The following is a 24,794-nucleotide window of genomic DNA, read 5'->3' as shown; positions in this document are numbered from 1 at the left end:
GAACTAATGGCAATCTTCCTTGCAATGAAAGCATTCAAAGTACACTTGTGCAACAAGGTCGTGTTGATCCGAACGGACAACATGACTGCCATGTACTACATACAGAAGCAGGGAGGATCACACTCGCCACAGTTGTCTCATCTGGCTCAGAGCATGTGGAAGTGGGCCATTCAGAGGAACATCTTCCTCATGGCAGAACACCTCCCGGGCAAGGACAACCAGATGGCAGACCTGCTCAGCAGACACAGCCACCAAATGCACGAGTGGGAGATACACCCATCGGTACTCCGGCCGTACTTCCAACGGTGGGGTCATCCAGAGATAGACCTATTCGCCACAAGGGAAAACGCAAAATGCCGAAACTTTGCCGCCAGGTTCCCACATCCACAGTCGCAGGGCAATGCAATATGGATGAACTGGTCCGGCAGATTTGCGTACGCTTTTCCCCCAGCACCATTGATACCGCTGGTGGCACGCAAACTCAAGCAACACTCGATGATGCTCATTCTGGTTGCTCCAACGTGGGCACGTCAGCCGTGGTACACCACGTTTTTGGAGTTCTCCGTGGTACTGCATCAAAGGCTACGGCTCACACCTACACTTTTAACACAGAGCCATGGCGAAATTCAGCACCCAGATCCGCAACAGCTGAACCTAGCTATCTCGCTCCTGAGATCTTCGAGTTTGGCTACCTAAACTTGCCTCCAGACTGTATGAATATCATCAAGGAGGCAAGGAGACCCACTACCAGAGCCTGCTATGCGGCCAAGTGGAAGAGATTTGTCATGTATTGTAAAAATAATGACATAAATCCACTGGATGCGTCAACTCAAAACATTATCTGTTATTTATTACACTTATACAGATGCAATCTGGCATACAATTCCATCCGTATACATTTAACCGCACTAGCAGCTTACCTTCAGAACAGGCAGCACCTCTCACTGTTCAAAGTGCCTGCCATCAAAGCTTTCCTGGAGGGCCTCAAACGTGTGATTTCCCCCCCAGACACCAGTCTGGAACCTGAATGTGGTCCTCACCAGACTCATGGGACCACCTTTTGAACCTTTACACTCCTGTGAGATTCAATTTCTAACATGGAAAGTAGCTTTCCTAGTTGCCATTACTTCTCTGAGACGAGTTAGTGAACTTCAGGCACTAACCATCCAAGAGCCATTTATACAGCTTCATGCAAACAGGGTCGTACTACGCACCATCCCTACTTTCATGCCCAAGGTAGTTTCACAGTTCCATATAAATCAATCCATAGAACTACCAGTGTTTTATCCTAATCCTGAGAATGTAGCAGAGAGAATGCTCTACACTCTTGATGTCAAACGAGCTCTCATGTACTATATTGATAGAACACAAGGTTTTAGACAGACGAAACAACTATTTGTTGCCTTTTCTCCGCAGCACAAAGGCAACCCCATTTCCAAAGCAGGAATAGCTCGGTGGATTGTTAAGTGTATACAAATTTGCTATGAAAAAGCTAAGCGCACGCTAACAATTCCTCCAAAGCCCACTCCACACGAAAGTTGGGGGCCTCCATGGCTTTCCTGGGAAATATTCCTTTAGAAGAGATATGTAGAGCAGCCACATGGTCCACTATACATACCTTTACCAAACATTACTGGGTAGATGTACACTCGCGACAGCAAGCAGCTGTAGGACAGGCTGTTCTCAAAACTCTCTTTCAGACTGCTACAGCTGGCACGGGTAGCCGCTGCTAATGTAGGGACTGCTATATAATCTATGCACAGATATGAATTCAGCAGCCCACATGCCTCGAACCGAATATGCTACTTAACAGTATACATCTGTTCTTGGCATGTAGGGCTGCTGACATTCATATCGCCCACCCTCCTCCCCGGCGCCTGTAGCAGCTGTAGCATTCAGTAATTACTAGTTAGCATGGTCATCATTCACTGTATTACACTCCATCTATGCCACAATGGCGAAAAACAATCTGAGGATGGAGGGGATGCCCATGCGCACTGTAGTCCAGGGGAGGAGCCACCTATCTTGTGATACTTCGAAGACTCTTCCAGGACAACAATGTGCAATCATCCGGACCCAACACTAGGTGGCGATCTATGCACAGATATGAATGTCAGCAGCCCTACATGGCAAGAACAGATGCATACTGGTAAGTAGCATATTCGATATACACACACACTAAGGTGATGCATCTGTGGTTAGAAGTATCAATCAGCCACCTCTTGTCTTTGATGCAGCAGAAGACTTACCAAATTTCGTTACACCACTTGTAACACTTATTTTCATCATCTCTAGCTGGGCCCATAAAAACAACGATCTTTACAAATTCTTCACCGTCTTGATTACAATAAAGTTTTGTTGAGCTAACAGGGACTTGGATATTTAAAAAGTGAGGCAATTTCCTTACGAGGACCTGAAATAAAGAAATGCCAAATACATGTCTGTTTCAGCACTTTCTCTGAGACTCTATCTTGGAAAAAAGTTATGACCCAAAGAATGACACACATGAAAATAATTACTCATGCAAATCATTTATCTAGGGACCCAATTTGAATGGATAGAACATGAAATCTCATTTCACATCAGTTATAATATTTGATAATAAGGGCAAATAGCCACACATTACTAAGCAGTTTTAACAATGGACATATGCTGGTTGCCTAGAGAGAGAAACCATAGAAATTTGCAATTCAGTTGTGGTATCATACAAACCAAATATGGTTAAAATACAGTCAGTCTTCGATAAGGATCTGGTCAAATCAGAACGTAGCACAGGGTACCACAGAAGGAGTCGGTTAACCCTTCAGCCGAAAGGTTAGTCCCTGCTCAACTTTATCAGCCGGCAAAAGGCAGGTTTGGGACAGTCTAGAAAGTTCAGTTCAAAGGTTTTGGCATTGAGGCAAATGAAAGTTCAGTGTGACCGCATGCCAGGCAGGGAAATGGGAAAGTGATAGCCAGCCCGACTCCTCCTCCAAGGGGCAATTATACTTCCAAACGTTCAGTTGACACCCACAAAGTATCTTTTCTGTCAGCCCATCTGGTTTCCATTGGTTGCTCCTGATGAGTTGCTCATGGTGTGATCAATACGTCACTAAGAAATACGGAAGCATTAAGTAATCCGTTTGCAAATTAATTATGTTCCAAATGTTATCCTTTCCCCTGAAGTACAAAACTTCCTTTTACTCAGTCCGTACCCAGGTGCTGTCCCTGGGTTTGCAATCATATTGATACATTTCTGTTAATAATGTTGCAAAATCAAAAGTTAACCCATTGTTATTGAATACAAAAAAGTTCACGGAAAGTTCTCACAGCGTCTAAAGTGACTACTTCACCTCGATTCTGCCTTTTTAAGAAAGAAAAAGCATCTGAGGCCTACATGAAAATTCATTGAATCATTAACACATTATGATTATTGTAAATCACACAACAGTATCTCGATTTCTCTTGATTAATTCAATCACTATTCTTAAGGAGTTACATGTCCATATTAGGCACTACTAAAAAAAAGTTTAACCTCTTTCATATGAATTTTTCAAACCAACTATTAACGTGTCACTCTGAAATACACGTTACCACATAACATTAGAGAAAACAGAAGTTTTCCTTAAAATCGATTTATTACTTAAGCATTTTAAACATTTCAGGAGCTTTATTATGCAACTTCATTTTGATAAGAATTAGAAATTTGTCACCTCCATCTCTGACTAAGGTTTTTCATTTAACACCTGTTTCCATGCATTGTAAATATTGTCTTTGTTTACATTTTGACATTCTTATGTTTAAACCACTTCTGCATGCTTTTACAGTGCAGTATGAAATCTCATGTTTTTCAGCTCAACCGGTTTACTTGTTTTCATCCAGAAATAATTATTGTAATATCTTTAGAAAGTGAGAATTGATAGGCAAGTGTAATTTAACATTTACGCTCCATCAAACCTTCCTGCTGCTCTATCACTCTCCTTTTCCCTTCCTCTTTAAATTTTTTCTCAACTCTCATATAAGTACTTCAACTCCCCAATCTATCTTCATTGATAGATTAAAATATCTATATACAGAGGGTGACTGTGTAGTAGTATTATTTATTCAATCCACCACTCAATCAACATGCCAGTAACCTATACAAGAGTTATATTTTCTCTGTACAGTGTATGTTTAACCACTAATGTGTGAATCTGTAATTATACTTTCTTGCTAATTGTCTTCTGTTTTTTTTTGTAAAACCTCAATAAAAATGTATTGAATTAGAAGTACCCATCGGAAGAACAATTTATTTAACGTCAGTAATGACTTATTTTTTATTACATCTATAAAGGTCCCTTGTTGGGATTCAACACACTGATACTGACATTTGTCCTGTTCCACATCTGATAGTTCAGAAAGAGGGAACAAAATAAGCTGAAATCTGTGCACATGGGTGGCACTTGTAAGAGGCTCTGACACCTCTGGGGTGGTATAGAGCCAATGCTGAGGTCCTGGCTTTAGAAACTAGCATGCCACTATGCTGTAGCCAGTAAACTGTGTTCCCAGTTGCTCCACCTGATGAAACCACATCTGTCCATCAATAAAATAAGTCAATTAAAATATCATTTGGGTGAGGGTTGTTGCTTTAATCTTGGTGACTATAGCCCTGTCTCTTAAGATGAACTCTTACCTTCAATTTAATACTCTACTGAAAGCCGAAATCTTCAAAGAGGCTTGTCAGCAAAGACTATAAGGAAGCATCCAAAGAAGAACACATCCAGGTTCTTTCTACCATTCTGGCCAGACGCTAACACGCGGATACTTTTTACTTCACAGCTATCTTCTTTTTCTCTATACAAGTGCTCCAAAGTGCACTTGGTGATATGTAGTTCAGATGGTTTATAAATATTTTGTGGTATGTGATGAATTATTACTAGTGTTTTCACAAATAAAATCATTAGTACCATTCAAGAATGTATTTGTTAGTGTTGGTTTATCATGCTTAAATGATTTACCCTGGAAAGGTTATAACTGCATGAGACAGAATTGTGTTGAATAACGTTTCCTATCATGTTGATTACTAAAGTGAGTCTCTTATTTTTCAGCCTTTAATTTGGAGACGTGCAGACTCATGATCTCAATGCTGGATGTATCTTTTTACCTGTGAAGCGCAAATATGTATATATGTATACTTTTTAAAGAAATCAATAAGAAAAGTTACGGATGGAAACTTAAGTGTTAAAGAACGTGTGTTTTCCATTTGAAGGCGTGGTTTGGGTTACATTTTCGATTGGATCTGCCCTCGGTGAAGGTAATCCTACTTGTGAAAGATCAAGGGTATCTTTAACCATTTTAAAATTTGTTTTTTAAGCAGTCCTAATTGCCATGAGTAACTCCGGTACATTTGGAGTTTTGTACCATGATTCAGGCTCTAGTGACAAAGATTCAGACTTCAGAATTGGTCCAAGATATGGGGCATTTTGATTCTAAATGAGCACAAGAAAAAGAACTGCAATCTCCTACGTGGAAGCACAGAATTATAAAGCATCTACTTATTCCGTGGTGCTGACTGAATATGGTTTGGCAGCTCTTGGAAAAAAGCGCCATTCCTTTGGAGCATTTTGTTAATGTCCTGATCCTGTTGACTGCACAAACTTAGTTTACGTTGAGAGTGTAGTATGCTGGCTCTGCATATGATGTTGCTACTAGGTGGAAATACCGTGCACTGACTCCAGGGGTTCCCCAAAAGTGTACAGGGCTCAATATAAAACCCAAAGTGCTCTCTTCGTGGTAGTGTGAGTGAGCAGCCTTGGGACTAACACGGAGTGTAAGACATTTATTGTACAGCAGTGATCAACAATGGACATAGGGCTAAAGAAGGAGTTCCAGACCAATTTTAGAAAAATATACTTCGTTTGTATTTTATTTTAAGACCAAGATATTCGTAATAAGTCAAGTAAGTTTTAATTTAAAAATACTTTTCACTTTGAAAAATCGACACACTTTTCACCACAGTCCAATGTTTTCCTATGGGGAAAACAATATTGCGGTTTAACAGGGGAGTACTGCACTTGCAGTCGTGTGTGTGTGTGTGTGTGTGTGTGTGTGTATATATATATATATATATATGTATGTGTTTTTAAGAATAGATCTATATTTTTAAACCATAAGTAGCATGTATATTTGTATAAAGAACTGCACATATTTGAATGCATACATATAATCCCATTGTACATGTTTACATGCACGAACATACTGTACATTTCGTTTTGAGTATGGTGGTCATGTAGAGAACAGCCAACTTTTGAGTAGTTTTCTGAAGAACTGTCACTCCAAAACAATCTCTAGACTGCCTACTAATGCTCTATCACTCTAAAAAACGCACGCCACATTGACTACCTACTCACTGACACAGCATAGCTTGCCCTTCATAACTGAATCATGGTTGGGAGATTGCAGGACCCCAATAATGCTTGATACTATTCCTCCAGGCTATCAAAAGGTCACAAAATCAAATGGGCAAAAAGGAGGCAGCCTCACCGTTCTATTCAATGAAATAATAAACCTCACCAAAGCGGATGTTTCCCTATAAGGTTGTGAGGCCCTCATCAGATGCAACTGTACACCAATTTTCTCCTGTAACTTCCTTCTCCTTCACAGACCCTCACCTAGCAATGCAATGCAACATTCCCAGACACATTTTCAAACTGTATGCTCCAACTCCAACCTATGCATCCTTGGTAACCCAAGCATAGTTCAACAAACCCAATATGCCCCACTCAAGAACTAGCATCACTGGCCTAAATACAATGAACCCAAATCATATCGTCCACAAACCCACACATTGATACACAATCTAGATGTCATTTTAGCAAATTGAGAACTAGTTATCTTTTTAAGGATTACTGGTAACTTTCCAATACAAAACAGGACAAATCACAACACCTAAGCCTACCTTTCATCCAACCACATATCGACCATGGAACAAAGTAAATTTCGAATACTTAGAAACATAATTAGCAGGTGCTTTTTTTTAGAGTTGGTATTAACTGTATCATGATAGCAATAGTGTTTGTTTATATTGCAATCCGCATCCAGCAGGTTTGGAAGGCATTTTGTTGGGTCTGTGTGCAGGCAGTGGAAATGGTGGTTGAGAGAGTTGGTGGGCTGTGTTTTTGTTAGTAGTATTGTTGTGTAATAGACCAGGAGATGCAGTAGTGTGTGTAGAGCGTTATGTTTATTTTGTTTGTTACTGTGGAAGGTGTATAGTTTCGGGGTGGTAAAGTATTTAGGTCGTGCTTTTAAGGCTTTAAATTGTGCAGTGATGAATGGCTGGTGACTGAGTGTTGGGATGTTTGCGGTAGGTGTTGATGAAGATAGAAAGATTTGGATTAATGTTGGTTTTGCATTTATATTTTTTGAGTAGTCATGAGTGTAGGAGCTTGTGTTTGGTTCTATTTTGTGAAGGAATGTATTATGAAATTGTGTGGTTGTGATATACAGGTGTGTGTTATGGTTTGTGGACTAGTGAGATGAGCTATTGATCTATTGAAATTCGGTAGATGATTTGACTAACGTTCTGTTGGTGAGTGGACGCTAAATAGTAAAGCTGGTGGTGATGTGCGTTGGAGGAGAGTGTGGTTTGTGAGGCGATGGGCAGGACTTATGAGTGTTTGAATTAGTTGTTAGTAGGAAGAGGTTAAATAGGTTGTATGTGTGGTGGAGTGTAAGGATTGTTAGTGTGTTTGGTAAAAAGAGGATTGTGGTTGTAGTGGATAATGTGAGGGTTGACTATAGGGTTGGTGGTGATAGAAAGGGGTCTGTTAGGAGTAAGAAGGTAGAGCTGGTGTGTACGAAACATGGTTTGTGTTTTTAAAGGTTGAAGGTTTATGTATAATTTGGGTTGGTGTGTGGATTTGATAGTGGTATAGGACAGAATGGATGTTTGTGAGTGTGAAGGTGCCATTGTGTGGCAGTAGAAGGGTGTATAGATGTGGTTTGCTGGGTTACGTAGTGGTTGAGATGTTGAAATGTGCTTTTGTTTGTTGTAAATGAGCAGTGTGTGTGCGCTTAGATTGCGTTTGTATGTTTGAGGATGTGAATTGCTTAATGATTTTGCTGGTAAATGGTAAAAAAAAAAGAAAAAAGGCTGAATTTCTGGCTCGACCTGGCCCACACGGGAAGATGCCCTTGTCCTTTCCACCCTTAGCTGAGATGCCCTAAGATTAAATATCCCTAGTGATCATGTGACCATGGGCAGATCAGATTTCTAGCTCTTACCCTTGACTCAGTGGGAGTCCTGGCCCTATTAACATCCCTAGCCCAATCAGCCAATCGGAACACAAACCCTAAATCCTATGTCTAATAGAAACCCTAGCCCTATCCGCCAGTCTGAATGCAAACCCTTAGCCCCAAGTCCAGTTGAACTCTGATCCTAGAAACTAATCACAACACATGTTCAGCAGCCAGTCAGTCAAAATTACTTTATTCGGTTCATAGCAAAAACCATAAAAGTACATTAAACATAAAACAGTACAGCCATTTAAAAACAATTGACATAAAATTACAATAAATAATTACTCAGACATTAAAAAGATGTACACTATAGCCATGTGATCTTTTTTCTCAGTCTCATTGAGATTACTAAAAATGTGGCAATATTAAATATTTCCCAAGGAGAACCCAACATCTGGAGATGCATAAGAGCTGGTTTCGCCTGTCTGAAGCCTTTATGTTTTAAAAGAGGAATAATATATTTTTTACGGATTAAAGACAGATGTTCACAGAAGAAAATAAAGTGCATAGTGTCTTTTATTGAGAATCTATCACACGAACAGATCCCCAAATCCTTCTCCTTAGTCCAGCCAGGGGAGTCAGTCAAGAAAAGATGGAATTTGTTCAGTCTGAACTTAATTAATAAAAAACGATGGTCCATCTTATTGACAATACCCAAGTAAGGCTCTAAACTGTTAGATGTGGTAATCAGCTGATGTGCCTTTACAGTGGGTTTAAGTAGTTCTCCTTCCTCCCTTGTTAACATAGCCCTCAGTTTGTATGCATCTTTAGCCCATTTAAGGTCCCCCCTTACTATAGTGCTTGGGTTCTCAAATAGCTCAGGTCGGCCCAGATACCCCGCTAGAATTTTGATCTGGTTCAGCCACGGTATAGTTTTGCCATACTCTAAGGATAGGCAATCATTTAAAATAGCATGGTTTAATACTAGGTCGGGGTTTAGCCAAATCGAGAGCCATTTCAAGAGTGGGGCAATGGCTATACGATCGGTTAAATAGTCAATGCCACACTCTTGATGCACTATGTAGTTAGAAGTAGAACTTGGGAGGGATAATAGTGATTTTAGGAATCTGTTTTCTACAACTTGAAGATCAGAAATATTTTTGAAACCCCACAGGTCTGCCCCGTATAGTGCGATGGAGGTGCATTTTGCTACATAGACCTTCAGCATAGCTTGCATGGGCTTCACCCCCAATTTGCGACCAAATTCTAGGACAGCAAGTGTGGCCCTTGCAAATGCGTTGCGTTTGGCAGCCAATTGTGGGGCCCAAGTGGACTTGTCATCAAAAATGACACCTAAATAAGGGAATCTTGAGACCCGAGATAAAACATGACCTTCACAAGACATGGTTTTAACTCTCTTTGGGATAGAGCTCACAAACATCACATGGGATTTGGAGAAATTCACTCCAAGATCTAGTGCAATCATGAATTTAGCAAAGGAGTCTAAAAGCTTTTGGAGCCCTACAGCCGTACGTGCTAAGAGAGCGGCATCATCAGCATACAATAATGCGGGTATGTCAAATTTGCCTGCCCTAGGAATATCCTTACATGACTTAGTTAGTGTAGGGCCCAATTCATTGATATATAAAGTAAAAAGCAGGGGGGCTAAAATACAACCTTGCCCAACGCCGTTAGTGATTCCGATTTTATCTGTGGAATTGCCCTGCCGGTCATATCTGACCGTAGCAGTGAGGTCTCTATGCAAATCTGCAAGGAAATAAACAATGTTGGCATCTATTCCATAGTTTAATAATAACCCCCACAATTTTGAACGATTCACTCGGTCAAACGCCGAAGACAAGTCCATAAAGGCCAAATACAAGGCCCCTTTTTTAGCAATGGTATACTTGCCTATTAAAAGTTGGAGGTTCAGGCTCTGGTCTATGGTCCCGCGGCCTTTTCGAAACCCATATTGTAGACACGATAGGGTGGTCGTGTCTTCTAACCAATCAGTTAGTCTTCCCAGGACCACGCGCCCCATAACCTTCACGGCTGAATCAATAAGGGAGATAGGTCGGTAGCAACTGGGATCCCCCCTGTTACCTTTTTTAAAAATTGGTATGATTACTGATTTGGACCAGGTGTCAGGAATCCCAGCAACACATACCCGGTTAAAAACGTTGGTTAATACTATGGACCATGTCTCAGGATCAGATTTAAAGAGGTCCGCTGGAACGCCATCGGGGCCAGGGGCCTTATTGCTTGTCATCTTACTGATGGCCTCGACCACCTCTTGCTTAGAGACTAATAAAGTATAAGGGTTCACAGTGGTGGGAGATATGCTCAATTCACCACTAGATCCCATTTCGTAGACTGTTTTAAAATGTGAGTGCCACGATTGTTTCCCGATACCGCAATCTAATTGATCAGTTCCTATATCAGAAAAGAAGGGTTTATTGACCACAGACCAAAACTTTGCGCTATTACTTATTACGTCCACACTGGAAAGTTCTTCCCATGCTTCCTCCCTAATCACCTTTTTCCTGGCATCCAGGGTTTTCTTGTATTCTTTTCTCAACTCCGCAACCAAAATCCTATTCACTGGCTTTGTTTTCAGGGCGGCCGTTAACTTTCGGTTGGCAGATGAACAGCTTTTGTCAAACCAACCGGGCTCTGCCTTATCTGTGTGTTTCCCAGGACGGCTCAGGTCGGTAAGGATCTGACTGCAGATGGCTGAGTAAGCCAGAAGGACCTCATTATCCCCTGCTTCGAGGTCCAGGCAGATTTTTAGCTCAGAGCCAACCTTACTGTACAAGTTGTTATAAAAATCGCCAGGGATTACTTTGCACCATCTGATTCTACGCGCTTGATCTGATGGGCAGATATCAGATTTATCCACTCTTGTTGGGAGTTTAGCCGGTTTTTCAAAGGTGTTACGGAGTATTAAGTTCACAGGGTTATGATCACTTAAATGGGACCAGGTCGTCTCGTATTTTTTAATGTTAGCCCCCAAAATAGAACTAACAAAAAAATAATCAATGACCGAGTCTTTCCCAGTTCCTTTAAAAGTGGGAATAATTTCTCCCTCCATGGACGGGAGAATCAGACCATAGTCTGCCAAAATGGATTCTAGAAGAAGTCCCGCCGCCGAATGTTCAAAGTGTACAACACTTGAATCAAACGGTCCCAAAGGGTCCATGGAGAGACAAAAGTGTGGACAGCCATGGATGTTGAAATCACCCATCAGTATGGTAAGGCAGTTTTTACTTGTTAGTTTATTGGTCTCCATACGGTCGGCTAAAAAACTATTTAGCGCGGCCAGATGCTCGGTCGTGGCAGCTCTATCAAAAGTTATAAAAATTCATAACCAAAAAATCAGGTCCCTCATTCATCAGGATAGAAATAGCCATAAAATTTGACGAACCTGTTTCTATTTGGGAGGACGAGCCAGGTATGGATGCTGATATTAACATTGCCAGCCCTCCCTTCGCCCTCCCTGAACTAGAAGGAGTGGCGGATACAAAAAAACTCTCGTACCCATCCATGTGCAGTATGTCCTCAGTGTCCCAAGTCTCTTGTAAACCTATAATGTAACCTGATTTAATTAGATCTCTCCAAGTGGGATCGTCTACTTTGCTTCTGAGACCAGCTACATTCCTAGAAATCAATTTAAAAGAAGAGCCCAAAGGCTCCTGATTTAGACATAATGAAAGGGAATCACAGGTTGAGGGTTTCTCAGTTGGAATAACGGGAACTTGTATATCAGAGGCGGTGACTTGATCGCTAGACTCTAGTCACTCAATGTCATCCAAATTAGAGAAGACCTCAAATCTATTGGAAACAGGGACAGCGAAATTATTAGTGGAACTAAATCTAGTACCGAATCCAAGTGGTTGAGAAGAGAATGATGTGCCAAACTGAGATGGAGGATAAAAGAAACCCAGGGGGAGAATATTCACATAATCTTTATGGATTCTCACCGACCCTGCCTGTCTTAAGATGTCACTTACAAGCCCCGGGGATCTAAAACTTATTACTATGCAATCGCCCTCTAGGTGTTTAATAGTCTTACCTATCCAGGGTACCCTTCTAATCATCATAAAGTGCTGGTTGAGGTGGTGACCCAGAACTGTTTTATTCGAAAGATAATGAAGGGCCTTATTTTTCAAGGAAGACCAATGTTCCTTTTTATTTTGCTCTAGTTTGGGCACATTGGCTAGAATAATAGTGTAGGGGCATGCCTCGGCTGGTAAGTGTAGAGAGAAATCCCCTCCTTGCTGAGGGACAGGAAGATGTGAGCCCCCCTCCTTATTCAGTGTTCGCCCTACCGTTTCTGGGATCTTGCCCAAGTTATCTAAGGCTGGTTGCGACATCGTAGGTCCTGGGCAGATGGGCGCTACCGAGGGTACTGGTTGGTGTGTAGAAGTGATCATAGAATTCAACAGATTGTCTACCGAAGCCGTGAGTGTGCTTAATGTATCTCCTGCAGCGTTTTTTACACCTATTTGGGGTTCTTTGCATCTGAGGTGAGATTCCATGGTACAAATACGGTCCTCTATTCTTTTTAGGGAAGCTATTATAGGCTGTATTAATGAGGTAAAATGTGCTTCCATGGATGTAATAATACTAGACATGAGAGTCTCCCTATTCTGGTCCAGCTCTACATTTAAACTAATTTGTCTATTCTCGCCAGGATCTGCCCTGACCAAGTGAGGAGAGCTAGAGTTCAATTTCTCCTGCCTCGAAAGAGGAGTAGTGATCCTTGGTTGCTTAGCCTGCTTTCGATTCCCCGCTGGGTTATTTATAGCTTTCCTTTTGCCGCTAACAGTTTCCCCCTTTACACTTAGTGCCAATTTTTGACTTGGACTGTCTGGTATGGATAGCCACTGGTGAGGGAACACTGCTCTCAGTGCTTAAAGGAGTAATACTAGTAGAGATGAAATTGGAATCATCCACCATCAACTCATTGGTGATGACACGGGGATACACAACAGCCGGTATGACATTCAAGGAGGGGTTATCAGCTGTGGGTTGCGGGATACTTAGGTGGCAAGTGGGCTCCAGAGAAAGACGCCGTTCAACCAAGGCAATTTCATTAACTACGGCGGTTTCCGCCTGTTTTAAATAATTGTCCAAAGTCCCCATACCTGCCACCCTCGTGCTTGATTTCGCGTTCCCTCGCTGCATAGCTCACGCTGCGCGTATCAACAATACGTAACAACGGATTTGCAACTCGCCACAACGAACCAGCAGTCACTAGGAGATTAAGGATCAGGCCAGATGTAAGAGGGATAGTCCCAACCCAACCTCTTTCGACCTCTGACGGCCTCAGACGGTCCGCCCTTTGTCCGGGCTTCGTCCGGCGCCCGCGCGCGTCCCGCGTCGCGGGGGCTCTCGTTCACTTTTATGCGCTTCAGGCGCGCTTCTCGGTGACGTAGGCGGGCTCGTCCCGCAGGGGCCGCCGGTAGCTGTGGTTCCCCTGCACACAGCGGCCGTTTGCCTGGTAAATACGGCGGCGGCAGGGAACCCCAAGGAGTGATGATAAAGCGCGTCCCACAAGCGCTAGTGACACACCGTGGTTCTGGAGACAAGGATCAGAGAAACCACCTCGCTGACACACACCCCCGCTCTGCCGAGGGCTCTCGTTCACTTTTATGCGCTTCAGGCGCGCTTCTCGGTGACGTAGGCGGGCTCGTCCCGCAGGGGCCGCCGGTAGCTGTGGTTCCCCTGCACACAGCGGCCGTTTGCCTGGTAAATACGGCGGCGGCAGGGAACCCCAAGGAGTGATGATAAAGCGCGTCCCACAAGCGCTAGTGACACACCGTGGTTCTGGAGACAAGGATCAGAGAAACCACCTCGCTGACACACACCCCCGCTCTGCCGAGGGCTCTCGTTCACTTTTATGCGCTTCAGGCGCGCTTCTCGGTGACGTAGGCGGGCTCGTCCCGCAGGGGCCGCCGGTAGCTGTGGTTCCCCTGCACACAGCGGCCGTTTGCCTGGTAAATACGGCGGCGGCAGGGAACCCCAAGGAGTGATGATAAAGCGCGTCCCACAAGCGCTAGTGACACACCGTGGTTCTGGAGACAAGGATCAGAGAAACCACCTCGCTGACACACACCCCCGCTCTGCCGAGGGCTCTCGTTCACTTTTATGCGCTTCAGGCGCGCTTCTCGGTGACGTAGGCGGGCTCGTCCCGCAGGGGCCGCCGGTAGCTGTGGTTCCCCTGCACACAGCGGCCGTTTGCCTGGTAAATACGGCGGCGGCAGGGAACCCCAAGGAGTGATGATAAAGCGCGTCCCACAAGCGCTAGTGACACACCGTGGTTCTGGAGACAAGGATCAGAGAAACCACCTCGCTGACACACACCCCCGCTCTGCCGAGGGCTCTCGTTCACTTTTATGCGCTTCAGGCGCGCTTCTCGGTGACGTAGGCGGGCTCGTCCCGCAGGGGCCGCCGGTAGCTGTGGTTCCCCTGCACACAGCGGCCGTTTGCCTGGTAAATACGGCGGCGGCAGGGAACCCCAAGGAGTGATGATAAAGCGCGTCCCACAAGCGCTAGTGACACACCGTGGTTCTGGAGACAAGGATCAGAGAAACCACCTCGCTGACACACACCCCCGCCAATAAGAGGCTTGTTTAAAAGCATGTGACCTTAAACTTGAGGGGCTGAGTGGTATAGGGGGGAGGGCGGCGGCCAGGTCAGATGCCCGGGGGACAAACATTAAAGCAGAAGCTGGTGGGAGCTGCTCATCCACACAAATTCTCCTTGGATATAGACAGGTCCAATACACACTCTGCAGCGCCTGTTCAAACCTGCAGGTAAGGTGCAAATGTAAAACTGTTAACTGCGGCGCGAACTCCGCCGCAGTGCAGTGGTTTAAAAAAGTGGGCGGGGCGCGACGGCCAATGGACGTGCGCAGCACTAGCCAGGTAGTGCTTGCAACGGCCGTTGGCAGACGGGAGCACAGAAGGGGTTATATACTGCTTTTGCACACTTTAAAAAAAAAAAAAAAAACTTTAAAAAACAAACTTTTTTTTTCTAGTAAAAAAAATAAGTGCTACATACGCTTTTTATAAAGACCATTTCTAACCACATAACAGGTTAAACATTTTCTTAAGCACTCCGCTTATGGGTGTTTCTGCCTTTTTAGATTCAATGGGGGCAGGGGTGTTGGGGAATTTGCCTGCTAGTCGTCTTAGCACAGTTTAGGGAAAATAAGGAAGGAAACCTTTGCTTTAATTTGGCTCTCTGTGCTGTTCAGGCCCCACAAAATGGATTCAGTGTGCCTCATGCAGGAGCTGAGCAGGCTTACCTTCAAACGGCCCAGGGGGAGTCTGCTAGTGCAGATGGTTTATTACGGGTCACCTAAAGATGTGAAACATGGCCTCATTCACAAAGTTTTACTGCATCTAGTTGTGATATATAAATACAAAAGTATAAATTGTTTCATTTTTGAAAGCTGTGTTGCAGTTGGTGTTATGTATGCAAGTAAAGTATGCAGGTGTGGGTGGGTGTGTTTACGTACACACACATCCTCCGGTTAATGGCAGAGGACTCCCTAGAAGCATGCAGTAGAAAATTGTCAAAACCTTTAAACCCCTTGCGTGCTGCGCACATTTTCTCGCTGTGTGGGCTATTTAAATAGTGGGCGGGATTCGGACGGACCCCGGACGTCCTCTGCACACGCCCACCGTGATGTTTGACAGCCGGGGGCCGTCTGAAGCATGCAAGGGGTTAAGTATTAACTATGTTGGGAATTAACAAGTTTAATGATGTATTTACCTTTGTGTAGAGCAGTTATATGCACCAGTCTTTGTAGGTTTATCAGGTTTGATTTAAAATGCCAGCACTTTTAGACTGTTTAAATAAAAAATCACGGAAAATATCAACTTTCAAAGATTCCGGATTTGCACCATATATGAAAATGCATGCACTATGTTCATCAAAGGTAAGGGAAATGGGTGTAAATGCCAGATTCATAAAACTGTACAAGGAAATATGTAAATTATGCACATTTTCCTGAGTGGATTATAAATGTTGACTTGTTTTGTCTGTCATATTTCTTGTGTGTACATTCAGTGGAAGGCTGTGCCAACACAGTTTGATACTTGACTGTCTTCACCATTGACCTTTGCTCAAAAAGGATTGTTTATAACTTGAAATTAGCTACGCAACTTTGATTCCTTCCACATGAGAAAGTAGTGGTGTATCCCCATAAAATCTAAACTAAGGCTATTGTGTGATATGGACTCTTTTGTGTGACCTTAAACTTATGACCAGAGCAGCTGCTACCTTTAAACAAATTATTTCACACTGAGCAACTGAATCTACACATTTTCTAGGGATATCTTGCTTGGTAGCCACTTTTTGTTAGTGTTACTATGCTGATCCTTTACTAAATAATCATAAGCTAGTTGTGTTGTCTCCAAAATGGTAACTAATACACTTGCCTGAGCACTCTTTTGGCACTAGTTGTAATCTAGTAATAAAGCAAAAACCAAAGGAAATGATGGACGGAGTGTTGAACATTGCAAGCACTCACCCCCAGTCAACTGATCTGGGTTTAATCCATCACCGTTCTTTAGCCCACTCTGCCACCCCAGTTCAGACATGGCCATATGCAAATATGCAAATCAAAAAAGGAAATGATGGACCGGAAACAAGCTTCCTAGGACCAGTTTCTGGCAACACTCCGTCCATCATTTCCTTTTGGTTTTTGCTTTGTTCGCCATAAGTTGGCAGGGTATGCTCAGTTGTGAGTCCCTTGCTCACTTTGCCACTGGATTCAAGCAAGCCTGGCTGAAGACTGCTGTAATGCCAGAAACCGGTCCTAGGAAGCTTGTTTCCGGTCCAGGCAAGACGTGGCTTGGCAGTTCGGGCTGGACTGTTCCCATGAGGCACAGGGTCAGACTGATTTGCATGTGGCCATGTCTGAACTGGGGTGGCAGAGTGGGCTAAAGAACGGTGATGGATTAAACCCAGATCAGTTGACTGGGGGTGAGTGCAATGTTCAACACTCCGTCCATCATTTCCTTTGGTTTTTGCTGTAATCTAGTAATAGCCTGATATATTACAACAAATACAGCAATACATTAAATGTGTGTCAAGACTGGTAACATATGTTGACCCAAAGCACCTGTGGAAGGTATGTGCAAACCTTTTTTTCTGAAAGATTGAGGAAATGAAGGCATATTGAATTATGATAGGGTTCATTTAGCAATCGCTGAACTAAGAAAATGCCAGCGTAAGCCACCCCTTGGTTGTGCCTGCTTCTGTACACTATAGCCAATTCTTTAAGGAATGGCAAAGGAGAAATTCATGTGAATAGACTTTATGTACTGTCGGACTTTGTGCATGGTCTGGATCATAGTGTTGGCCAATTGAATAGAGCATGCCACAATTATTAGGTGCTATATGCTCTTGGTGACTGCCCAGAAGTTTACAATCGATGAAAATGGAGACTATTACACAACCTGTGTTGTATGCTGTGCTGGTCGCCCAATAGTGACGGGCGGGGGGTATACTGAACAATTGAACATTGTCTTATACCTATTTTAGCAGTTGCTATCCACGCACACCGTAGACCAGATGGGTTATTCCTAAACGCATGGGCAGAAATAAAAAATAAGTGAATTTGATTTGTAGGGTGGGTCCTTTCGGGTTTGGGATTGAACAACCCATAATACTGGTAAGGTACTGAATACTGTTACTGGAGAGAGACACATTTTTGTTGCCATTCCTTTTGACCAGACTAGAGCTTTGGAATTTGCATACCATCCTGTACTACAAAGGCTTGTCAAACGTTTGCTCTCAAAACGTTTAATTATCCCAGAGGTAGATAAACTTGATGGCATCTGTCCTTACTGCAAGCTGCACCCTTTGACAGCTGCCCTTCACATGACCTTATTTGCACCCACAAAAAACTCTAAAGCTTAAAGGTGGATTGTGCTACACCTATATTTATCAACATTAGATAACGGGCCTGACCGGACAAGGATGATGTAGATTGGCACCTCTCCCCCACGTGGATGAAGGAGAGGTGGGACTTTGGGTCAGAGACAGAAGTGATCCTTGGATTCAGTCAAAAAGAGGCACATCATGAGTTTGGAGACAGAGCATCAGAGTTGCTATGAGAGAGAAATAGCAAGATACAAACACTGTTTCTGGGACAGGAGTCTATGCACTGACCTGTCCACTGGAATGCACATAACCTGATTTGACCAAACTAAAAAGCACTGGCATAGGGACTGGAAAAGACACTGAGCCCCCTCCACCCCAGCACCCCCCCCGCACCCACCCACCCCCCCCTGTGGTCGCACAGCACTGGTCAGTTAAGAGGTGCCTCTGTAGTAGTTTTGTTAGAAGGTGTCCCTTTTCGAATGTGCTAGCGTGCCAGATAAGTACAGACATTGATTGCATTATAATTGATCCAGCAACAGTCCTTGCAAGATTGCGATTAGTTTTTTTTTACTCTTGTATTATTCCAAATCTGATGTTTCTGTAACTAATAAAATCTGTAAGCCTGTCGATGTAAATACTAAAATATGTAAGCATGTGTCCATGATCTACAAACTGTTAAAATTCCATCTTAGAAAGTGCGCTCTTTTTGTTTGTTTTGTTAACCTGTATGTTTGTGAGGTATTTACATTTGTTCCTTGACACAATTTAAAGAGAGATATGTCTGGCAAAATGGGCTTCAATGAATTTAAGGAACTTTGGGCGGCATTAAATGGTTGGAGGCAGAATTTCATGGCATTTGATGCCGACAGAAGTGGAACAGTAGACTTTCCGGAGCTTCAGAGAGCCCTTGAAAGCATGAGTAAGTGTATTTATTTTCAATCAACTAATGCCTTCACTTATGTTTATAAAACTTTTTTTTTATCTGTATATCACTCATAGGAGAGAACATGAGAAACACAATTATAAAATAACCATTTGCAGTACTTGAATTCTAAAAGGTACTCTTTTAAAAACAGGAATGCTAATATATTGAACTGTGTGGCCTTCACAAACTGGCATTATGCAGACAAGGTGTAGAGATGTGCGTGTGTGGTCTGGGATTGTTCTTGGTAAATATTGAGTGGTTGGGATCCATTTAAAATGCGAAATATGTTTTTTGTCTGTCCCCCCCACAATGTTTTTATATATGAGCACCATTGCAATGTTTTAGGATGATTGCAAGTAGGCCAGTGATGTAAATGAATGGAGGCAATGCACCTTTTTGCCCTACTTAAAGTTTATTTTTTTCTTCAGGATTTAGATTGAGTCCTCAAGCATTTAATGCAATTGCAAAAAGATACAGTAACAATGGAAGGATTACATTTGATGATTACGTTGCCTGCTGTGTCAAACTCCGATCTCTCACTGGTAAGTAAACCTTGGTTTTCTAGGTAACTGCTTTATTTTATTCCAAATGGCGTATACAATTGGACCAAACAATATGTGGTACCATGGGATTCTATTTATAAAAAGTAAAATATATCCATGTTTGTGCTATTATACAATGTTTAAAGAAGCGTTTTCCCAATTTGAAGCAAATTAACACGAGAAAGATGTATGGGCTGTTTTCCTCTGTCCCGAGAAAGACCTTTTGGTCCCACAACATCAAACTTTCATAATCACTTCTACTGAACAACAATGAACTCCTCTTCTCACATTCCCAGGTTTCAATGTCTGTGATCCGAAAAATCTGGGTCTGGGCTATCGTAGATGTGAAGGATTTTATCGACTTCAAAGTTTTCACTGTTGCACCATGTTTCACTTTTTGCTTTAGAGTTGATGCCAATTTAACCTAATCGAGCTGCAAGACTTAAAACCGGATCAGGACTCCATCTTAACCTCTGGAGGCTTCCTCAGAAGATATTCTTCTGAGGGGGTATATATGTTTGTTCCTCACCAGCCAGAAGCCCATACAGGAACTATGAGTCCACCTTCCAAAGCATCTGATGTCCCAGCGATTAGGTATCCTCGGTTTCCAGCTTCCCTTATACCAACTCAGCGGGAAGAGGCCCCTACATCTCAAAATATTATCATAAGATGGTGTCCTGCTCATCCTTCCGAGAGACTTGGGAAGGAGAATTATATTACAGGGAATAATAAATACTGCAAAAACAGCCGCTGTGAGAATCCAGCGAGGCATGTTACTCCACATGTCCTAGAAGAGAACACCTGAGAAATAGAACTACTCCTAATCTCCTAGAAGACTTTATGTGCAGTTTATTCCTTGGACCCTCCGACTACACATTCCCTAGACTATATTCCTTTCAGGGTATCTCCTGTGCATGACTTGATAGCATTGTGAGACGTTTCTAACAAAATTGTGAGGAATCTCTGCTTTAATGTTCACACCTAATTAGCCAAATTTATGTGCTCTTCTAAACACTCAACCTGAAGTCTTGCTCCATCTTGAATCTAAAGCTATATGCCCTACATAGTCCCTTGTTAGCAGTTTGCAGGGTTTCTGCTGGGAAGCAAAACTGCCTTGGAATAACAGGACATTCGAATGTAGGGCCTGAGTCTCTCTACCACGTCAGTACCTGTAGGCCCAAATCAGACTAGCTCACATTGCCTCACCTGAACTCCTACCTTTTCCAGAGTAGCAAGTGATTTTGGCAAGCCTAGAACATGAATCTCTAGTCCCCAAGGTAACCCTTGAAACAGAATACAGAATATCTCTCGGGCAGAAATATCATTGCGTTACTAGCTTGCTGCATTTATTGGTTTCAACAAGTGTAGGTGTGTTGATAGCAGGCTCTTACAAGCTGGTCCTACACAACTCCAATTCAAAAGTTTTTTTTATTTCTTTTGTTTGTTCAATCCTTTTTTGTGACGTCACCCATTTATTTATCGACTTTTAAACCCCATCGAGGTATTGAAAGCAAAAGTACTTTGGCATGGATGCTGAGCCTACCTGCTATGGTATTTGATGAAGATGGTTGTGTGTAAACGCATTTCAACTTCCCTTTTCGGTTAGAAACATGTTAGACTTGGTGATACCAAGATTCAGAGCTACACGAAGTAACACACATTCTGAAGTGCTCTCAAAGTGCAGTTTGACACTCATCTAGAATTTATGAAATTTAAAACCTAGATCTAGTTAATCAGACTTGTGATATTACTAAGTTAAGAGCTATTTCGTAATGCTGGTGATCATTTTACCTGCTTTTGGTAGAGATGGAAAATGCAAATAGACAAGTTAGTTATTTGAGGATTCTACTTTGGTTGTAAACAATTATTTAATCTTTTATTCATGATTGATGTGGATTTTTGTAATTCGGAAAATTCTCTTCTGCAGAGGCTTTGTCATTCTTTGTTAATGTACATATTTAAATCTCTTGTAACTTTCAGAAACTTTTCGAAGACGTGATCAAGCCCAACAAGGAGTAGTGAATTTTTCATATGATGATGTAAGTCTTTAAAATTGTGTAAATGTATTCAGAGACGAGGTTTCTTTGCACTCCAGTAATTTATAGCTTTATTGTGGTTGTCTGACCAATAACAGCTGTCCTGTGGCGTAGAAGGCCCTACTGTTATCCAGTGAAACACAATCAGTCATAATCTGTTCATTATCCTATCTCAAAGGACTGCATTTTAATGGGAAATAATGTTTCCCACAGTATATTAAGGCATTCACTGTGATATTCCAAACTGCACCAGATCTTTAAGGATATGGTAACCCCCTCCTCATGTTATTGATTTTCAACAGCTTGTGCCTAGAAGAGCAATAGCATATTGTGTGAATGTGAGGTACTCATTTGTTTTCTGCAAACACCTTTGACTTGTGCCTCAGAGAAGTCTGTGTAACTTGTTAAGGACAAATTTCAACTTCATACTTTGCCATTCGTTGTCAGCAAACCCAAATGGTTTTCAGGGCATACCATAGCTGGAGCCCACATTTTGGAGTTAATCAACTTTAAACTTTCCAGATTGACCCCTGTTATCTGTTTCTCAGCTGTAAATATACTCTGAGGTTCCTACTGTGAGTTCATCATATCCTGGGTCTTAATATCCCTAGCCAGTGTTAAGTCATGGTTTTAATTGCAACTATCACAACATATAATAGCAACCAAAAGTGATTGGCCCAACCCTGGTTCTTTTGAGAATCGAAGATACGGACTACTAGAGGCGTTGTCTGTTCCTCATAAGTGGGCTATGCGTGAGCTTTTTCATTTGAATCATCTCACATGTCATGGTGGCTCTACTTGGAACTAGAACAGATATTTGTAGGATTACATTGAATTGATTGATTCAGTCTTTGCGATCTGCCCTGAATCTAACATTTGTAGGTAATGTTCATAAATTGCAATACATTTGGCAGGGCTAGATGTTTATCTTACATAATGAACTGCATACTCTTTAACGTAGCCCTCAAGAACTATTGATGTATTTTTGGACATTCTAAATTTTATGGAATGTTTCCATGATCTTAATTTGAGCCTGAAATCTTGGTCAATGATACAGTATTTAGATGCCTGAAGTGATCTGATTAAAATACAGAAGTTTTCAAGGTGGTAAACATTTTCTTGCCAGGTATTTTCCTCATAAAAAAGGTCTGCCACCCAGATTTCCAAAGCCTTGTACTCTGCGTAGACTCTCTGTAGATGCGTAAATGAGGACACAGGTGCTCCTATAATGTTAGAGAATTATAGTGGCTTATATTAAAGTATCTCAGACCATTTCTGTTTTAAATTATTCTCTACACAAGGTTTTGCACCATGTATAATTTGATTCTTTCCCCAGAGCTGAGGCTTAAGTTTGAAATAATACGAGGCCTGAGCTACCAGCTTGATATAAAATTAGTACATTTGTCTATTAGACCCACTTTCATTGCCACTACTTATTGACTTTCATGACTGTCACAGATGCTGCAACTTCCAGAAGGTTTGCATTTTCATCAAGAGATGTGAACCTTTTTTGAAAATTCAAGGAATGTGTGATTGTATGTAGAGAAACATGAGGGATGTGCCTTGCTTTCCTTTTTAATTTAAGGCGGTCTATGGTCTTGTCTTGATTTTAGGGGTGTGCAAGCAGAGAGAAGGGTCTATTAGGCAGAGTAGATAATGACCTTACTTTTCTAAATGTACTGAAAATGTGGAAAAAATATATTCAAATTCTTTAGGTTAAAAGTAAATGGGGGGGGTGTTACCTTCTAAAATGGGACTTTTTTTTCCCGTTCTCTGTATAATGGCTTCCTTGCTTTTATGCATTCTTGCATGATTTTTGAATTTGGTGCTTTTACCATGTACCTCCTAATACAGCATGGACTGTTGAACTTCTTTGGAACGAAAAGCCTAAATTATTTGTAATTTCAACTTTATAGTTTGTAATTTTATTTTTCTTTCTGTACTTTAAGATTGTTAGACCGTATGCCTGTTTATGCTTCCAAAAGTGTATATGAAATAACCGTGATTTTACACTAGAGCTGATGTTTAGCAGTTCATGCCACACAAAGCATTACCAACCTTAATATTGTTTATGAGCACGAGGAACAGGCCCAAGTTTGGAGGATGTAATAAATCTGGGTTTGAAGTCCGTATTCCTATTTGTACACAAGTATGTTAGATTGGGCACCACCCCTTCTTTAGAATACCTAAAAAGGGACTTTTGTAAAGGAGCTTCAGCGGAGTGGATACATCAGTAGTTGTATTGTAGTCTGTGAAACCGGATTAGCTGCCCAATGTTCACTATCCCACTGACAATTATAATAGTCATTTACCGGTGAGAATGTATACTTATGCATGTAGAACGTTAGTTAAAGTGGAAAGTAATACAAATGGAAGGCTTTTGGACCAACAGCAGTTTAACGTAAAGATGTGCATGTTATTCCTACAAAAACAATATCATTTGTTAATTACAGTAATGTTTATTTGTCTTTTCAGTTCATACTGTGTGTTATGAGTATCTAACGTCGGACGATGGTGTGGATGAGCATGCATCACCTTCCAGATTACGTCTAGATTCTAGGAAATTATTTCCAAATTGTGAAAACTTGCTGCTTCACGTTGGGCATTTTATCAAGATTTCAGTGCTACGTGTACAATATATTCCTTCAATTTTATAAAATAAATATCAAATGGGGTTTTCATATGTAAATTCCTAATGTCCCTTGTTATGTGACCTGCATTCCTTGGGTCGATATTCTTTCATAATTACCTCAAGTTTATTTTTCATATTTTGTAGTTATTACTCCTTGTGTAGCGTGTTCTGTATTTTTGTAACCCATTGAGCCATTTTTTCACATATTAAAGCATCTCAAAGTAACGTTTAAGAAGTTTGTGTAAGATTCTAGCACTGTAAGTATTGTTTAATCTTGGTCAGTGTAAAGACATTGCACTATTTTATAGATAGATTCCAGATGGCCAAATGTAAAAGATGAGGTATAAAGGTGAAGATAGATGGCATCTCTTGTCTAGGGAAAGAGTATAGAGGTTAGGGAGTCTGTGCTGTGTGGCCGGGAGACTTTCCTATTTCACCCCTTTACGAATGGTCATCTAGTTTTTGTTCCAATATGTCCTGTATCTCAAGCAACCTGCAGCTTCAACCATTTCTCTATGTAGAACAAAATGCTACATGGATTTCATCCAGAAAAAAAGACGTAC

The 24,794-nt window shown here is 41.9% G+C and overlaps 1 protein-coding gene across 2 annotated transcripts in view; it reads left to right on the top strand.

Moving 5' to 3' along the window:
* SRI (sorcin) overlaps positions 1-24,456 on the top strand; it is a 92,792-nt gene extending 68,336 nt beyond the window's left edge. For both annotated transcript variants that reach the window (XM_085631173.1, XM_085631172.1), the window contains exons 4-8: positions 5,067-5,110; positions 18,868-19,015; positions 19,450-19,563; positions 21,544-21,602; positions 24,075-24,456. In XM_085631173.1, coding sequence (XP_085487299.1) covers positions 5,067-5,110; positions 18,868-19,015; positions 19,450-19,563; positions 21,544-21,602; positions 24,075-24,101 — 392 coding nt within the window. In that variant the 3' untranslated portion in view covers positions 24,102-24,456. The remainder of the gene's footprint in view (positions 1-5,066; positions 5,111-18,867; positions 19,016-19,449; positions 19,564-21,543; positions 21,603-24,074) is intronic.
* The last annotated feature ends 338 nt before the right edge of the window (positions 24,457-24,794 follow it).

The sequence above is a fragment of the Triturus cristatus genome, chromosome 10 (genome assembly GCF_964204655.1).
Source record: "Triturus cristatus chromosome 10, aTriCri1.1, whole genome shotgun sequence".
NCBI classification, from domain to species: domain Eukaryota; kingdom Metazoa; phylum Chordata; class Amphibia; order Caudata; family Salamandridae; genus Triturus; species Triturus cristatus.
This window is presented reverse-complemented; position numbering and strand designations above follow the sequence as displayed.